The sequence below is a fragment of the Radiomyces spectabilis genome, assembly GCF_025331425.1.
Source record: "Radiomyces spectabilis strain NRRL 2753 chromosome Unknown BYT42scaffold_6, whole genome shotgun sequence".
Classification (NCBI taxonomy): domain Eukaryota; kingdom Fungi; phylum Mucoromycota; class Mucoromycetes; order Mucorales; family Radiomycetaceae; genus Radiomyces; species Radiomyces spectabilis.
This window is the reverse complement of record NW_026251931.1, coordinates 421,998-440,008: the sequence shown is the minus strand read 5'-3', so window position 1 is coordinate 440,008 and position 18,011 is coordinate 421,998. Positions and strand designations below refer to the sequence as shown.

Below are 18,011 nucleotides of genomic sequence, written 5' to 3'. Positions count from 1 at the left end.
TGGATAAACTCCGTTTTTATCGGAAAGTGAATAATCAGCGAAACGCTTCAGTGGGGCCCACCTGACACCAATGAAAATGGCATGCCATGTTTTTTTGTTGAATAGTGAATGAAAACAACCCCATAATGGACGTTATCGGACAGGGATCGTAATCTATTTTATTGAATACTGATAATGCTACTACGTGAAATTGGGTCATTACGGAAAAAAAATTGCTGCAGGGGTTTCTTTATCGCCCAAACAACAGCGGAAACTTGGGTATGAGCGGCAACACAGCATTCGTTTTCTGTAAAAAAAAAAAAGAAAGAAAAGAAAAAGAGGGATAACAGCCGCTTTCATCATAAAAGTAATATCAATTCAATGAAATAGAAGATTGAAGAATAAAAGCACATTCCATCGTTAAATCTCACGTAAACCCATCATACTAGTCTTCAAACATGGAACGTTCTGGGCCCATTCATCCGGATTGGTCGACTTTCACTGAAGAGCATGTGTTTTGCCGGTTTTCAATGTTATTGTCATTATTTCACTGTTACATTTGATTGTTACATTTTGATAAACCATGAAAGAATGAAGCAAATTTTGTAAGCATTATCCGATGATGATTCCCTGATCTCCATATGATGATCAATCTTGAGTCCCGACAACAAATTGTGGGGGGGGGCACCCCGAAACGGACATTTTTCACTGCCATAAAGAGTCGCCATAACCAGCGATCCGCATGATGCAGATGATGCATACATAAACAGATATAAATAGCTGGAACCTGAAGTAACCGTATCCATCCATACAAGTCATCTTCACAAATTTATGATCGCTTTTTCAACTACTATGTAAAGTTGTGGATGAGCGTAAAATCACTAGTTTGATAACTCACCCACGGCGAGTATCCAATGTCTTTACGAAAAATTTTCACACACATTAGTGCTTCTCCTTAGTATTGTCCCACAGAATGCCGCTCTGATATGGATGATCAATGGTTAAATACTCGTGTGAATTTATCGAACTAACCGAGGAATGACAGCAAATGATAGAACGATTTCATACAATTTAGTCAGCAAAGCTAAATACATCGCTCGCTATTAACTCGGTCAAAATTGTCACGATCATTAATTGGGTCTGAATGTTTGATCAAATTTTCACAACGCAAGCCTTGTGACACTTCTTGACGATAAAGTATACAAAAGCTCGGGGATACAAATTGTCGGACTACCCCAGGGCCTGCAATTGCTCCATACAACAAGACGTTTTTTCAAACGTGTCTCGCGAATACATTATTTTTCAACAACCCCTATTTGAGGTTGACTCTGGAGTTGGATCTATTTTATGCGAGGTTTTCTCCTTTTTATTGGCTTGATCCAGCGGCATCTAAATCGACATACTTGAATCGGAGAGGACCGTCAGGCTTTTGCAGCATGATTGGGACGCATTGAAGGTGGGAAATTGAGCACAACCGAAAAAAAAGATTCAGTAATGACATATTGCTTACACATTTGAAGTATGTAAGAAGCTGCTGATTGGATCTTCTTGCCCCACTGCTGTTACTGAACAGCTTCAGTTACCACACCGTAGCCCCAACTTTCTCATTGCTTTTATGCCGCTTGTGAAACTGGGCTTTCTTTACCCATTTGATGGAGAAATGCTTTGAGTGCAAAGTTCCAAACAACAAAGGTAAAGCATCTTTGCAAATGTTAGGCCAATGTTGTCCACAAAAAATGGCCGAGCCATGGATCCCTTTGCCGAGTCAAATTCACCAGTACTGCGCGTTTACTCTATTAAATGTATACATATTTGTAACTTTCAACCTGGAGATTAGCCGATGAAAACGTGAACATGCTTCGGGAATGATACTTCGAGTAGATCTATAACAAAAGGTTGAGGAGCGTTCTGACGTAGCTGTCGGCTATATGCTTGTCTGTTTTTAAATGATAACCCCTATATATACTACACAATTTTATGTCTTTCTGGCGTTGGTTATTTGATGGTTATTTGTTACAAAACGTTATTGAGAATGTACGATCGATCTTTCAAGGAAGACATTTTTTTTGTCACTGTTGAAGCTTACTGTACAATATTCGTGACGAGACCTTAAACGTCTATATCATAACTAAAAGACAACAGCACTTTGTTATGGTCCACTTAGAATCTATTCTTTTCATTAAGTGCTTATCACATCAATATTTCTTCTGATGGATGATGGTGAAGCAAAATGCAAATCAAGCAAAGAAGCGAAAGGTTTCTATTGGAGGAGAAAAAAATGGTTTCCATTGGAGAAGAAATTACCATATTAGGATGATGACGTGACTGACTTGTCGCCTGCGCTTGGAGTTACCCTTCAGCGTCTCCTTTCTTGTGTCTTTTTGTTGCTATTTCCATCTGCTTCTTTGATTAATTGACGAGCCAAATTCTGTCTTCCAACCTGTTACAGTTCACCCTTACATTAAGAGAATGTTGAAGGTTTGACCGCATTCAAAAAAGTGGCTCATTTTAATGGATCTTAATATGCAAACTGACTGTTATTCATTTTTTCCTTGATTATAGGGGGACTCACACCACATGGATTTCAATCAGTTAATGGCACAAGCTGCCCAGTTTGCCAAACAACAAGATGCAACACTGGCCGAAAAAGCAGAACAGAAACGACGAGACGAAGAGGAAAAACGAAGGAAAGAAGAACGAGATTTACGCGAACGACGAGAAGCGCAGGCCGCCTTGGCGCAGCAGCGCGAAAAGTTCGAAATGAAACAGAAAATGCTGCTCGAACAGAAACGATATCAGCGTGAAATAGAGAAACAAAAACTTGTCGAGATGAAGTCCGCGTCTCGGTCGCGATCGACTTCCGGTCCAGCCGCCACGGCGAGAAAACCAAAAACCTCGATCCCGTCTTCATCGCAATATCATGCAATAGAGAAGAAAGTGAGTATTTACATGCATCTCATTCTGATCACTGCATGTGCACCATCTGATCTAATGAAATGTTAGAAACCTGTTCACATGTCATTTGACCAACTTATGCGAGCCGCCAAGGAGATTCAAAAACCTTCTTCGGCGTCCGGTCCTCTGGCAAAACCAACCACCAGCAAAATCAGCGCGCCTTCAAGAAAAAGCTCCAATCACTTGCCGAGAGCTGATAAATCAACATCAAGGGACGAAGCGCCGGGGCAATATGACAGGGTGGATACTGGATCGCGAAAATCAAGTGTGAAAGACAAGAAGGATACCCCCACGATTTACCACAAACGAGCGAGCACAACGACGCCAATGAGATCGACCGAACCCATGGTTAATCCCAAAACGCCACTTTCCGCTCGCGATAAGATTCGAATGATGTACAAAGAACCAATGCAGAAGTTGAACACTCAAAAGCGTGATCGACGATCGGTTAGCGAAATTCAGCGTGATTTGCGACATGCGAGAGGCGTTTATTCAGATGAGGAAGAGGACCCACGTCGGGATCCCCGATTAATGACGTCGTCCAATCGATCATTGGCGTCCTTTGCTCCTGTGCCATCGAAATACAGCAGTGGAAACCTTGAAAGCCGTCAGAGACAGATGCTTTCACGATCGGCCTTGTCTCCACCGCCAAGAGCAACTGCTGCCTCCCAATCACGACCACGTAGTCCTGGCATGACGCCTTCAGCAGGCGCTCGTGCTGCGGCAATAAGACGACGTGAAACGACCGAAGCGCCCAGACCCACGGCTTCGGTTCGACGTATGCCCTTCAGTCGATCCATGGATTCACGAAGAATGATAAAACCACGCCGTCCTTTAGCGGAAGAGGAAGAGGAAGAAGACGAGGATCTAGCTTCTTTCATTGTTGATGATGATGAAGAAGAAGCCGATGTCTACAGCGGCCACAACTATTCTGACGAAATTAGCCGTCTTTTCCGCTATGACAAGCGAAGGTAAGTATCATGCCGATGAAATCGTGTATACTGTGACGAGGATGCTAAGCGATCGATTCAATAGATTTGCTAATGAGACGTATTCGGATGACGATATGGAAGCGGATGCCAGTGAGGTTCTCCGCGAAGAAAAGCGAAGGTTTGTATAATACGTCGCACTACGCTAGTGTCATCATCTAATCCAATGTCCCATACTAGTGCCCGAATTGCTCGACGCGAAGATCTTGCCGAGGAAAGAGCAGAAATGGAGCGACTGAAGAGGCGCAAGATGAAAGGCAAAAACAAAGCCTGAGCTTGTTTTGCTTCAATTTCGGGATACTTTTGGCTTTTTTCTTCTCTTTTTCCCTTTCGGGATTAACATGATATCAATGGTTTTGATTTCTTTCTACGATGTGCTTTTTTTTTTAAAAAAAAAAAAATAGGTGAATTACAGCGATGGGTAATAGCGAAGAACTTAGTGTCTTCCAATGTAAATAAATATAGCGTTGTTCGATAGGTCTTTCATTACATATACAGTAACATGGCATGTGATGTTTTCATCTTTGGCTGAAATTGACGGAATGTGGGTGCAGTAATACTGTATGTCAGATATTTTTACAGGTTTATTTGCATATTGTACAAAAATTGAGACTGTCGGATTTTTCAACGGCCCCACAAGTGCTGTGCTTTTGCAACGACAGCATCAATGTTGCTTGAGAGATGTTGTTGATTACCCAAGTAGGTCTGCAGTCTCTCCACCAATTCAAGCTGTTCCTCAGGGCCCATATTATTGATCACCAAGGCAAGAATGGTTCCCACAGAGACATTGTACATCTACATAACATTGCAAAATAAGCCGCCCGTGCTCACGTTCGACAAATCCCCCCCCTGGGTCAAACTAACGCACCTTGATAAAGCTTTGATAGTACATGTAGGCAAAGAGACCCATGAGGAATTGACAATCCATGCGATCAGTAAGACCGCCGTGACCAGGAATACTGTGGCCAAAATCTTTAATTTTGAAAGCGCGCTTGACTGCACTGGCAAAGAAACCACCAAATGGGGCAATCAAGGAAGCAAAGCAAGCCATAACGATAGCGTGGAGTTGTACAGGAGCAATTTTGACCTCAGGGACATCCTTGAAAGACTGGAAATTATGCCATGAGATTATGTAAACGTGTTAGTTAGATGAAATTGTCCATCTTCTTACCAATGCCTTTATGACATAGCGAACAATAGCAGGTAATCTCCAAGCCGCGGCCGTAAATACGGGATTCTTTGGTTCACAAGATACGTGAGACCATGCAGCAGCCCCCAAATCCTTTAGCGAGAGAGAAAACACACTCGTATAAGATACAATTTACGTTTTCCGAACTCATTCTTCCGCTGCTCACCTGAACCGGGCATGTCAGATAGTCGAAACGCATCAAGATGGTGGTAGCCTAATGAATTTCATAAATAGGATCAGGACACACTTTCTTTTGAATTTTCGTGTCCCGTGAAATGTTTACTTACGATGAAGCCAAGGATAAGAGTACAAATAAAGGCTCCTACGAAACCTTCGACGGTCTTCTTGGGACTGAGTTGAATGAGGGGTGTACGGCCCCAGAAGAAGCCGCAGATGTAAGCAAAAACGTCATTGCAAACGACTAGAGCAACAGGTAGAATAAACCTGGATTGAGAAGAGAATCAGAATTCAGTAAAATTTTTGTGCACTTAATTGGAGCAAGAGCAGAAATTCTGGGGTTTTACCAAATTAATCCTTCCAGAATATTGTCGACGATGAAATGGCTTTGAACGACGATGAGGAACAAAGCCATATGTGTCCAACCAAACTGAGCCATTTGGAACCGATATTGTCCTTTTTGTAAATTCATCACAAAGAAAACAAATCCTGCAGCGAAATGTAATATAAGATGACAATTTATTAATATGAGCAGTTACACATCACTCTTTTTTACCCAAACGCACATCACTTACCGATGACATAGAGGATAAAACTGATGAATCGATGATGGGTGGCAAATGGAAGTAATAGTGCATCCACCATGACAATTTCTTTGAAGTAATAAATGATGGATTCACCATACAGGTAGTATTCTGTAATGATCAAGAAATACCTGGCAACAAAGACGAAACCGTGAGTGATATGGCTCATTTTTTATAACCCTTTTCGATATATGCTTTACTTACCAGCTCATTGTTTTGAACCATCGTACATTCTTATCTTTGCCTGGCATATATGCAATCTGAATGACTTCACGATACACAAGTATGGAAATGACCATGACGAGGACAATGGACCATATATAGCCTGACGCGAGTACAAACAAAAATGCGCCGACCATCATTAGGGTCGTTATGGTACGGATCCACATGTTTTGCCACTTCGACTTGGCCTTATCGTTGGCGAGAAGAATGGTCGACTTGGATTCTTCTTCCTCGTTATCGTCGGCGGCAAAAGCGTCGAGCATATCCACTGCTGGACTTTCGGTATCCGAGGCTTTGGCTTTTTGCTTCTTTTGAGTGACAGACTTCCGTTTGGGTGGCATAGAGAGCAGTGGAGAAAAAAATAATTTGGGATATTAAAACGCGTTGCTGCTCCACGCAAGAGACTAAAAAAAAGACAGAAGATCTGGTTAATATGTTTCATAACGTCACGTCATATACCATTTTCGGCAAACGTCAACACATCATAGTTTCAATGTACATAGAGATTGCGCATAATGCGACTGCTAATTGAAACTAAGTGACATCACTCAAATGTTCCATTTTTTTGCTTTCTGCATTTGCACATGAATGAGACCTGACAGTGAGCTTGAATTATTTTTTTCTCAAAAACAGCTATGATATATAATGTTATTCGAGAGATTATAGATCAATTTTAGTGGGCAACACTTACACTTTATATGAAAAGAAGCTTATAATCGGTTAGATCATAGCAAATTTTTACAGTGTCTTCGTGAGCGATAAATAGTGGTGGGAGTTTGGTTCTGTGCCTTGGTTTATAGTCACCAGATAAAAATGACTTGACGTGAGCTGAAGGATAATCGGATGAACGGATGAAGGAAGAGAGAAAAAATGGTACGAAATAAGATGCTTTGCTGCTCACTATAAGTGGCAATAGCAATGTTTAAGTGTTGCATGCAATTAAAGCACAGTAAGGAATCATAAAGCATAAAGCTTGAAGGCGTTGAGGTGCATCAGTGCTGTTCCCTGTTGCAAAAAGTTTTTTGGCAGCGTCCTTGCCGAGAATACTGCAATAGAAATCCAATCTATCCTTCAGATGGCGCAGCATATCTGAATTGACCAGCTGCCAACCCTGTCCATTGCCTTTAACGCTATGTGCGATCGCCCGAAATCCACAGTTCCCATCCGCTTCAAAGCTGAACACCGAAGAGGTTGACTTGTGACTGATGGATGAGTGTACTACGTTCAAGGGACCACCTGCCGTTGACCTTTTATTTTGCAAAAGAAAGTTATGAAGAAGGTTTTTTCTGGCATTACTGCAAAGGTTGTCAGCTGAGGAGAAGAACTGCAATAATCAAAACATAGTACATTCTCGTATAGATAAAAGCATTACTTACTCAACAGTGGATGCCTGTCGTTCTTTATCTCTTTGCGTTTTCAGCTTCTTTTCTTCAATTCCAGAATGAATCAATCCTCTTTTCGTGAATGTCGTCTCCTTTTTTTCTTTCAACTACAATATTAACAATGGAATTCCAGATAAGATTAACCATAACTGTTCATACAGCATACCACCGACACTTATTCCTCTGGAGAGGGATTAAGCATCTTCTTCTAGCGATTATGCGATTTCGGGACTGGTGTATCATAATCGGTGGATCTGATTAACGTCTTCAAGAGAATTCACACTTTGTTCTATGTTGTATATCTTTTACGTGACTTTTCTTCTAAACGGTGCCAGCATGTCGTTTGTACTGTTACTGCTTTCAATAACCGCGTCGTGTACACTGTTTTGTGACGATTCTTGCGTGCTAACATTGTAGGATGAGTTGGAACGAGAATCGATCGCTTCGTGGGATTGGGTGCCTGCTTCATGCCTATACACAGTGTTTCCTGTAACGACGCTGCGGGCTAACAGAGAAACAGTGTGCAATAGCTGCGATACTACAGTTCATGCCGGAAAGTAGTAACTCTCACAATGCTCATGTCTCTGCAGTCACCACATACAACAGACCATCTGCAACAGCAAATCCAAAAATACATATTATAATATGGTTGATATTCTTCAAGTAAGGACAAGTTTTATTCTCGAGTCATCAGCATGCATGCATGTTCCAACAAAGATACGCATGCTGATATATGAAGCTCGAATCTATTTCTTCTGACGACTTGAGTGCGCATAATAATTTATCTTTTGATCTCCGTTAATGCTGTGTATTTTTGACAGCACTGAGTTGCCATTTTTGTCTATAAAGGGTCATATAAACTGTCATATAGCATCGCCTATTCATCTGTCGAATATTCATTCATCCTTTGTAACCGGTTTCCATATAAGGAAGATCGGGAGTTATCTACTTGGATCACATTTTTCCGTCAAATCAACAAGGGAGTTGTTATCTCCAAGAAGCAAGCTCATGACAGATTCTGATGATAGAAATCCACTGAGTGATTTACTTGTTCATATATAATGACAGATAAATTGAATAAGTCATCCAACAGTCTCGCCATCACAATAACTTAACCTATGCGACATAAGCAAAAGATACAGCTGACAGATCTGCAGAAGAGGCATAAAGAAAAAATGATACAATGGATTGATTGACTGCTTTTACAACCAAATGCTTCAAACTATTCAAAAAAAAAGGATATACTGTACATACAAAGAATCCAGTCTGAGCAAACTTTAGAAAACAAAGCCAATCCTGATAAAACCTTTTCATTCGTCGTTTTGAATCAGGAACCAACTCAAAACCACAACAAGAAATATGAACCGCCCAAGCTCAACCCGTGATGAAGATCAACTAGAGCCACCTTCGCAAAGAGTAAGACGAGTCCGTTTTGGTGGCGCACTTCTCGATGGGAAATCCCAACCTCAAACAGTGAGAAAATGCAAACTCTCTCAGGTTCTCACAAACACCTTCAAGTTTCTGAGGGTAAGTCGTTCAATGGTCATCCCAACATAAATTATCCTAACTTGTCTTACACTTCAAGAATGATATTCGAAAATTGAGCGAGAATTACGCTATAGCTCGACGGGAAGCTACCCTTCTGGCCAATCTTTACATTCGACGCTGTACTAACCAGGAGTTCTCGAGTTTTCTGCCTTTGGACCGTCCCACCTTTTGGTACAATTGTATTCGTCTGGTTATGCAGCCCAATGCAAATCTAAGAGTTGCCTGGGTAGGTTACTCAGACAGTACACTTTCCTTTCGTTTCCATGAAAATTTATCTCGCATCTTAGCCTTTGGATACCTGGTATGCCGATCTGGAAACCACATTCTTCAACTTCTACCAACCGTGCCGAGTCAATCCAGGGAACGGACAAGGTAGAAAATAACGATGGACCGAATGTATTTACATAATGCTTAACACATATGATGTATATATTATACTCCTCCGTAATGGCGTGAAGTGTTTCGTGAACTTGGTCATTTATATGCTGGAAAGATAATAGCAAGTAAGCCTAGTCGTCCTTTTGTCATCACATATTTAAATGATTTCCTGGATTATAATAGACAATCAGAGAAGGAACCATGGCAGAGGCGGGAGGCAGACAACGGCAGAGGATGATGGATGACAAGCAGATTAACAATCGAAAAAAAAAAGAATATAGACAACTCACCCTTTGAAAGCAACCGGCTCGAATTCGTCTGTCTATAAAAGGTCAATCAACCACCCACCTCATTTCTTTTCCCACTTCCATTATCAACATTTATAATTTTTTATTTCCCACTTCCATTATCAACATTATAATTTTCCATTTTCCTCTTCCTTTGTCGGCCAATTTTTTTTCCTGGCGATCTTTTTTTTATACTGCTGTGATATATGAGAGAATTTAGAAAAAGAGACAATGAGAACCCTTTGAGACATGTCGGATATGCTTACTTCGATTAATGTGATCTGCCTATTTATACTTTAGTCTTAAGTCGGAATAGATAATTATCAGTGAGTAGTCCTCGGTTATAAGGTGTATTTTGAAGGATTCGCATGCTGTAATGTGACAGCGTTACACGTATGAATTGATCTCGGTGATAGATCCAAGTTATGGATGAAGAGGCTCAATCGGTGTTCTAATGGAGTCGCTCACTCAGAAATGAAAACACGTCCGAATCCCCCATCTTTCTGAGCATTTGATTTCCCGCCGATCAATACCGAAGTTTTTTGGCGCAGGTGTTTCACATAGTCTCTTCATCGTGTAGAGGGGCTAGAGAGCTTGTAAGTTGTCGTTAACAATGATATCTTTTTATACTTTACTCAGTCGTATGAAATTGTCCTGACAGCTCCCGCCCAAGTCTTCTTGGGAAGACGAACTAAAGACCATTTTTGACAATTATTTCAAGCCTTCCACACGTGGTATGATACTGACAACGAACTTTATATATTTATAAGCACTCATTATATGGCAGGCTATGTTTACCCGAAATAGTCGCCCTTGCTCACTGACCTCGCTGACCAGTACGCTTCAGCGTCGCTCACAAGTAAATATATGTTATATTTTAATTGCTTGGCTATGAGAATATAGTAACCAGATATTTATACAGACGCAATCGAGCACCTCAAATTAAATATTCCTCGCTATTTGTCTCGTGTCTGGAAAGCATTTTTTCTTGACTATGCTAAGCGTCACGACGTTACGCTTACTGAAAGCCCAAAAAAGCTGGGTAAGTTAGAAAGTAGTTATGATGGGTAATCGAGATTCTAAAAAATCGATATAGGCGATAAGGCTATTTCCAAGTTATGCGCTTACAAGCCATATGATGTCAATGATTGGAACCATGTTGCCGGTAACAATGCCGATATTCAGTTATTTTACCAGTAAGTTTGAAAGCTGTATATTGAATACATGACCGCAACTAACAAAAATGTTTATGTAGGGAAAACCTGGATGAACGCAACCGCGAGTTTGCGGGTTTAACGCGGCCAGTATAGAAGAACAAACGGCCACAACGATGCCAGCCAACTTAATTCGGTACTCAGCATGGCTTTTACAGAAAGCGCACGAGTTGGGGACTAAACGGTGGTCTCTCCTTCACCAAGTTGGTAAGATATGGTACGGCATTATTGAACATATTTCGTTTGGGCCTTAATCATACATTTTCACAGCGTACGTTCGATTAATGGGTGATGGCTTATTTTATTTTTTAAACGAAGCCTGGATGTCTGGACATCCTGTTCCTCCCGCTTTAACAATTCGTGAAGATCGTGTGGAAAAACTCTGTGAATTACGCTAAGCAAATGTCTATAGTACGAAAAGCACTTAAAATCCGGAACGGTGTCACGTGTACAGTTTATTACCAGAGCCTTGTTTCTCAGATCCTACCGAGACCAAGAATTCAAGCAAGACCTGTGGGAAACAATTTTTAACATTGACAAAATTTGCCCAAAACGGTTGCGCTACTTGCAGGTGGAACCAGGTAAAAGGCTGTGGTTGATACAGCAATACGTTGAAAAGAGACCAACTTGCGACTTTTTTTTTCCTGACAATAAACAGTTCATTCAACAAAGCATACACAGTTTGCCAACGCCATAGAGACAGATAGTGTTATGACGAGCGTAAGGTTCGTTAAACGGTGGGACCAGGGTAAGTTCTTGCAATTGAAGGTGTATTTCCCATTATTCAGATGATTCCCCCTCAATCATTAGCGCCGTACCCCTCCTCAAAGAACGGCCCAACATGACCAATTGGACCAGAGGTCTTTATCATTTAAAGAAAGAACCGACTGGCCTGAACCCTGCCGCGCGTGTCATTGGTATTGACCCGGGTAAGTTTATTGATACTCATGATATCAACTCGGCATACAACTGATTGGTGATACGATAGGCCAACGCTCAGCCATAACAAGCTGTGACACGGACATCAACTTGCATTTGGAGGAGGAACGAAGCAATCACGTTTTCCATATCACCAATGGTGAATACCAGTAAGTACCGCTATTGGATATATACGAGAATAATTGCAAATATGTAACCGATTATTCGATATGTTTAGGCAGCGCAGTATGTTCCGTTGGACAACCCAGATGGAACTGAAAAATAGAAAACAAGCAAACATACAACCATGCTATGACGAAATCTAGGAAGCGGCATCCTCTGTCTTCACGATGGATGCGTTTAAGAAGTATATCGAGGCTATCGCTCGTAATCATCAGAAGTAAGTGGGAAGCAAAGCGCGAGAAGAAGTGTCCTGTATGTTAAACGATTAAATTCATATTCAATTGCACATTCAGCCACCGGAAAAAACGTGCGCTGCTTTACTCGCAAAGGCAAATGGTGCTAGATAAAATGGCCGACACCTTGCTCGGGGATCCTGCCGAGCCCAAAATTGTAAGTTGATGATATTTCACATCTTCTCAACATGTAGTAATGAACAATATGATTCAATAGCCTTGTCAATGGGCTTATAAAACCTCTCGAAAGACGTCAAAAAAGGAAAAACGCTCGAAGAAATGAGCGGAGGCCAGAGGGTGCAGCCATAGTCGCATCTGGGATGCAGACCTGAAGCCCATGAAAAAATATGCCCCAGTTCCAATCAAGGTACGGCACGATGGTAAAATGATATACTCCAGAATACATTGCTCATGGAAAAGTTACCAGGGTTTTCACAGGTTCTTGCCAGAAAGGCGCTCGTCATTTGCGTCGATGAGTTTCGTACGAGCAAGATATGCAGCCGTTGCGACTCAGAGACACTTGAAGTATGAGACGAGCAGATTCACGTATGCAACCACAAGTAAGTATAGCGAACTAGGGCATAGGTTGCATCGTTAACTCATAACAGGAAAAAGTATTGTCGACTCAAAAACATAGATAAAAGGCGTAGAAGACGGTGTCTTGATGATGATGGAAACGTCATTTGCTATTCATCTGAATGCCGCCAAAGCAGACCCGCGTTAGTTCAAGACTTTGTTGAAGTTGAGGGGTGGTACAGATACAATCAAGTAGGCCAATCTTGGCAAAACATTATTTACCCGATTACTGTGCCCCAGTGCAAGTCGGCGAATAACGATGCCAATCCACTGGTAAGCAATAGGGTCCGAATTGCTGTGGCGATATAACGACTAAATCATTGGTTGTATCAGATCTGGGATAGAGATATCAATGCTGCCGTGAACATGCGTCGCATTCTCCAGGCGTACATCAATTCCGGTTGTCGTATCGATTCCAGTCGGTCTCCCTCCAACGACGCGCACAAGCTGCGCTTGACGACGAAAGCCTCGTCAACTAGCCTTCTGGTCAAGGTTAAGTCAGGGTTGGTGAGTCAATTCGAGTTGAGTTTTAAATTGAATGACATCAGCAAAGATTAACCAATTATTATTTTTTATGTGCAATCTCTATGTGCATTTAGCAAAACCCCACATCATCATTGTTCCACCTCAGAGAAGCCCTCGTTTAATTCTCCTACGTACTTTTTTCTCTTTTAGCATCCCTTTAGCAAGAAAAAAAAAGTGAGTGGAATGTTCAAAGGAGCAAGGCTATGGCACAATTGCCTTGGAGCTTGAGCAGTATCGAGAACAGTGAAAACCAAGAAAAAGACGTTTTTATCTGTCAAGAACAAATTTTAGGCAATTTTGCCTCTTCTCACATTCTGTGAATTACGACGCATCGTGCATTCTTTTTCTCTTTTTGTTACCAGTTTAATGATAATGTTTATCAGATGATAACGTTTCCCGGATGATGCTGTATTGTGCTCTCAAGTGCCTTGATCTTTGAATCTTATGCCGCATCACTGATGCAAGTTCCCGGATCAATAACTTATATACGTACAAATTCCATAACAATGTCAAAGTCTCCACAGTGCGACGAAAACAAGGAGAGTAAGCCTCGTTTTGTCTAATGAATTCATCTTTTTTTTATTTCTTTATTTTCTTCGGGCTCCTTTCTCAACTTGGGCATATTTTCTCGGATAACTTTGCTTGTTGCCAAAATCAATGGTTTTGTACTCAGAATTTTTTCAATCAAACTGCATGAGCTGAGAGAGAAAAAAGAATGCCGAAAAAAAAAATATGGAAGGTTCCGGGGAAAACGGGCTGTCAAAAACAATTACCCCACTCTGCTCACGAAACAGAATTTCAAAGAGGCTATTGGTTTCACTTGGGAACGCGTGCGATTGACGGTTCCAAGAGTGTAAAACGTTCAATTGAGGTTTCCCCAGATCGGTGAATTGGTTCCCTGAAACAATGTCGACAAAATGACCAATCCGTCCTACTCTCATCATTACCTACCTCTCCTGCTGCCGTCGTCGTCATCCGCATCCTTCTGGAATCCAGCATCTGATCACGGCATGTACAGCTTGGAAGCCCCATCGTCCCCCTTGCCCAATATCCAGAAACCAGAATCTACCTTGGCTGAACAAGAACAAGGTCTTAAACGCAATTCAGAGCCACCATTACCACCGCCTTCAGCGCGTTTTTCTGGAGAACCCATTCAACAAATTCCGATCCGATCGGAACCTGCATCGCCCGTACAAGCACCTCCATCTGCATTTACAGAAGCCAATGCAGACACGATCGTCAATACGTTGGGAATGGCGCTCATCAATATCCAGCCGCAAGTCAAGAAACGGTTGATGATGAAAAGGCAGGAAAACGGTAAGAAAAAAAGTGGAAAGAAAAAAAACCAATAGAATACCCGCATAAACAATGCGTGCAGATTTATTTGCATCACTTATTGAATGACAGTCGTTGATTCATTCCAACCCTCCTTATTTTTCCCAGGCGCACCTCACATCCCCAACGAAGCGCTGTATTCCCTTTTACAACGTCCTGATGAAAAAGAACCGCCTCATGTCGACCCATCTTCGCCCCAGCAACTCGAACGCATTATTGACGTGTACTGCCTCATGACCAGTTTTATGACAATCTATCTCCTCTTTATCGAGATACTGCTGCAAGATCTTATGGATGGTCATGCCCACACATTTGAAGGTTACATGCAACTCTTTTCCGTGCAAGACGATGTGTTTTACCACCAAGACGATATGTTTATCTGGTACTACTTGTACGCACGAAAGGAGACATCCATCCTCCATGATATTCGTACCAGCATTCGTAAAACCGGGATTCAGTTTCGGTCGCTGACGCTTGTCGACACCATCTTTTCCCGCTTTTATACCCATCATTTTCTGGAATTGGCCGCTCAGAAACATCAAAAAGACCATGGCCAGTTTTATACGCCGCAAAGTGTCGTCCAATTCATGTGGAATCGGTGCCTCGATAAGCAGCAATTGATGCAAAGTGCAAGTGCTGGTCACGTGCCACGGGTCTTTGATCCATGCATGGGCATCGGCTCCTTCCTGTGCGAATTTCTTGCACGACAGGTCGAAAGCTGCAGCGTGATCTGGAATCATGCCGATGTATTGCTACGCTTACTGACCACTGTGATACCCCAGCATGTTTGGGCAGTAGAAATCGATCCGTTTGCTCATCATCTCGGTAAACTGAACGTCATGGTCCATCTCTTTCCATTCTACCGACGTCTCATTGAACTCAAGACACCTCTTACTCAGCGCATGATTGATCGATTACGTCTTTTTCGCAACGATACCTTGAAACTCGATACCACACTTCCAAATATGGATGCCTGGGAACAGCATCAGCTCCACCGTTTACGCGACGCGACCGAATTGAAGTTCGATTACATCGTAACCAATCCTCCCTACATGATTCGCAAGACAGGCTTTATCACCGTCCCTGACGCCGCCTTGTACGATGAACGTGTGTTGGGTGGACGAGGCACACAAGCCTACCTGTATTTCATGTGGATTTGTCTTCAACGGATCGACGATCACCATGGTCAGTTATGTCTGATTACGCCCAGTCAATGGATGGTACTAGAATTTGCTGAACATCTCAGGTAACCCTGTCAATAGCGAATGCTTTACATTTTACCCACCATACTGATGGATTCGCGCTGTTTCTACGACGAAAAAAAAAAATCGTTTAGGCTTTGGATCTGGAAGCATTGTAAACTCTTGGAAGTTTTCCAGTTCGAGCCATACAAAGTGTGGCGCAAAGTGCAGACCGACTCGCTCATCTTTTTACTCTGCAAACGATCGTTTATACCACGACAAGGACACACCAATACGCACGCAACATTATTCTTGCGTCACTTATCGCGTCGAATAGGGTTGGAAGCCATCTTGCACTCGTATGAAGCATTTGATCGTCTCATTCCTTACACCCAGGACCCATCGATCGCCTCCAAGATTGTACCGACGGATCCACTCGATCGGATTCATGAGTCACCCCACGCTTCGTTTGCTTTTTTGTATCCATCCACTTCCGTTTCCGATCAACTGATGAAGTCCACAGCTCACTTTCCGCGTCTCTGCGATGGCGAATCACGACTTTCCGATGTAGCTTCTACCCACATCCCGCTTATCTGGAACCGTGGTCCCAATACCAACCCTGTCTATGCACTCGTTGTTCGAACAAGCTGGGCTATTCGAACTTTTGGTCAGGCTTGCTGCGATCGTTGGTTACGACCCGTCTTTTACTGGAATGGCAAATCGTCAGCAAGGACGGGAAAAGAAACATCCGTGAGCAAAGAAGTGGCGTTTTGGCATAACCGTGACTCGGGTCGTCTCACAAAAAAGGAGAATTCGCCTGCAGAAGCGTACGCTCCCTTTTGTCGCAAGGATCCAGAAGCGGGCGATTCTTTTTTCTCCTTCTACTCATTGATCCTCGTGGATAAAGAAGGAGCCGAAGAACTGGAAACCGATCAGCGGACCTTGGGTGAAAAGGCCACAACCTGTGCTTTGTATCACTATCTGAAGGAAGCACGTCAAGCCCTTCAGCCGACGAAAAACGACCGTACGCTAGCTTGGTGCCATTACAACAAATGCGGCCTTCAGATTCCGGTCAAAATCGTCCACCCCATCAATTTTGGCTACTTCAGTCGAACTCAACCGCGACAGCGATTCTTTGTCGACCGCACCTCCCAATGTGTCACCAACCAATGCATCTATTTCACGATCAAGCCCGACAGTCCGTGGCAATCGGCTGATTATTTTTGCGGCCTACTGAACTCGAGCACCATCCAGTATTTTATTCGCGCTCACTGTTATTACGATCAGCAAGGTCGAACCCGATTCTTTGGAAAAAACATGTCCAAAATCCCATTTGCTCCTCCGATCCACGCCGATGATGTGGATACGATGGCCGCGTTTGTCCAGGATCTTACCGTGACACGCTTATGGATCTACGAAATCATTGAAAAAACACGGTTACGGACGGTCATGGACAAGGTGCGTAACTGCATGTGGGATATTTCGACGACCGACCAAATGCTACTGAAAGAATATGAGAAACACCAAGGTGGAGATTGGTGGTGGGATCGCGATCCACACTCGGATCATTGGGTCGATGCGAAGATACGGAGCATGCGACCACGAAGTATCACTCTGTGCGTTCTTTTGACGCGACTGCTGATGATGGCTTCCTTACTGCAATGTTGCATCGACCATCTCACCTATTTCATGTACGGTATTCCACCCCAGTTTCAAAAGGAGCTTGAGCTGGAACTTGAGCTCTCATTGACGGAAACATGGTATACCCTACTTGGTGACGATGTCTACCTCTTGGAAAAAGATCGTGAAAAATGGCAGCAGAAAATGACTTTCCTTCTACGGTCTCTGTGCACGGATGGCCATTGTGGGGCGTCTTTTGCGACTACAACTTTTGAACCATCATAAATTTCTAGACTCTATAGTAAAATTAATGTATTAGTCGATAGGCAGACTTGAAAAAATGATAATAAGATGATGATAAAATAGGCTCTCTAACACGGGGGATGAAAACAAGGGTAAAAAAAGATATCAATGCACATGGAATATGAAAGGTATTTTCAAGAGTATCGAGGTGGCGAAGAAGAAAGATGAGAGGATGATTCGATCGCAGCGGAAGAGGGTGAGGTAGTCGCTTCCGAATACGTGAGTTGAGGAGT

The 18,011-nt window shown here is 42.5% G+C and overlaps 4 protein-coding genes across 4 annotated transcripts; 3 read left to right on the top strand and 1 right to left on the bottom strand.

The window, feature by feature from the left end:
- The first annotated feature begins 2,048 nt into the window (after positions 1 to 2,048).
- On the top strand, positions 2,049 to 4,412 carry BYT42DRAFT_318454 (SPT2 chromatin protein-domain-containing protein). Its single transcript, XM_051563000.1, has 5 exons — positions 2,049 to 2,457; positions 2,542 to 2,916; positions 2,983 to 3,905; positions 3,970 to 4,044; positions 4,104 to 4,412. The coding sequence occupies exons 1-5, from the start codon at positions 2,449 to 2,451 to the stop codon at positions 4,195 to 4,197; spliced, it is 1,476 nt and encodes a 491-aa protein (XP_051423552.1). The 5' UTR covers positions 2,049 to 2,448; the 3' UTR covers positions 4,198 to 4,412.
- A 135-nt stretch (positions 4,413 to 4,547) lies between these two features.
- BYT42DRAFT_496565 (phosphatidate cytidylyltransferase) lies at positions 4,548 to 6,232 on the bottom strand (the record flags this gene model as incomplete). Its single annotated transcript, XM_051564431.1, has 8 exons — positions 4,548 to 4,718; positions 4,792 to 5,031; positions 5,095 to 5,205; positions 5,279 to 5,326; positions 5,400 to 5,556; positions 5,637 to 5,778; positions 5,865 to 6,004; positions 6,078 to 6,232. The coding sequence occupies 8 exons, from the start codon at positions 6,230 to 6,232 to the stop codon at positions 4,548 to 4,550; spliced, it is 1,164 nt and encodes a 387-aa protein (XP_051423551.1).
- A 6,411-nt stretch (positions 6,233 to 12,643) lies between these two features.
- On the top strand, positions 12,644 to 13,562 carry BYT42DRAFT_317544 (uncharacterized protein). Its single transcript, XM_051562999.1, has 4 exons — positions 12,644 to 12,798; positions 12,854 to 13,087; positions 13,148 to 13,321; positions 13,414 to 13,562. The coding sequence occupies exons 1-4, from the start codon at positions 12,766 to 12,768 to the stop codon at positions 13,459 to 13,461; spliced, it is 489 nt and encodes a 162-aa protein (XP_051423550.1). The 5' UTR covers positions 12,644 to 12,765; the 3' UTR covers positions 13,462 to 13,562.
- Positions 13,563 to 14,256: 694 nt separating this feature from the next.
- On the top strand, positions 14,257 to 17,760 carry BYT42DRAFT_613525 (S-adenosyl-L-methionine-dependent methyltransferase; the record flags this gene model as incomplete). The annotated part of the gene is made up of 3 exons (XM_051571743.1): positions 14,257 to 14,656; positions 14,783 to 15,920; positions 16,011 to 17,760. 3 exons carry the CDS (start codon positions 14,257 to 14,259, stop codon positions 17,758 to 17,760), a joined length of 3,288 nt encoding a protein of 1,095 aa, XP_051423549.1.
- Between the last annotated feature and the right edge of the window lie 251 nt (positions 17,761 to 18,011).

Excerpts from the sequence above, each read along its gene's own strand:
- BYT42DRAFT_318454 (XM_051563000.1), top strand. Across the intron at positions 2,917-2,982 it reads ATCATGCAATAGAGAAGAAA|AAACCTGTTCACATGTCATT; the intron begins GTGAGTATTTAC and ends ATGAAATGTTAG. Across the intron at positions 4,045-4,103 it reads CTCCGCGAAGAAAAGCGAAG|TGCCCGAATTGCTCGACGCG; the intron begins GTTTGTATAATA and ends GTCCCATACTAG.
- BYT42DRAFT_317544 (XM_051562999.1), top strand. The coding sequence starts at position 12,766 with ATGAGACGAGCAGATTCACGTATGCAACCACAA. Across the intron at positions 13,088-13,147 it reads ATAACGATGCCAATCCACTG|ATCTGGGATAGAGATATCAA; the intron begins GTAAGCAATAGG and ends TGGTTGTATCAG. Across the intron at positions 13,322-13,413 it reads TCAAGGTTAAGTCAGGGTTG|CAAAACCCCACATCATCATT; the intron begins GTGAGTCAATTC and ends ATGTGCATTTAG.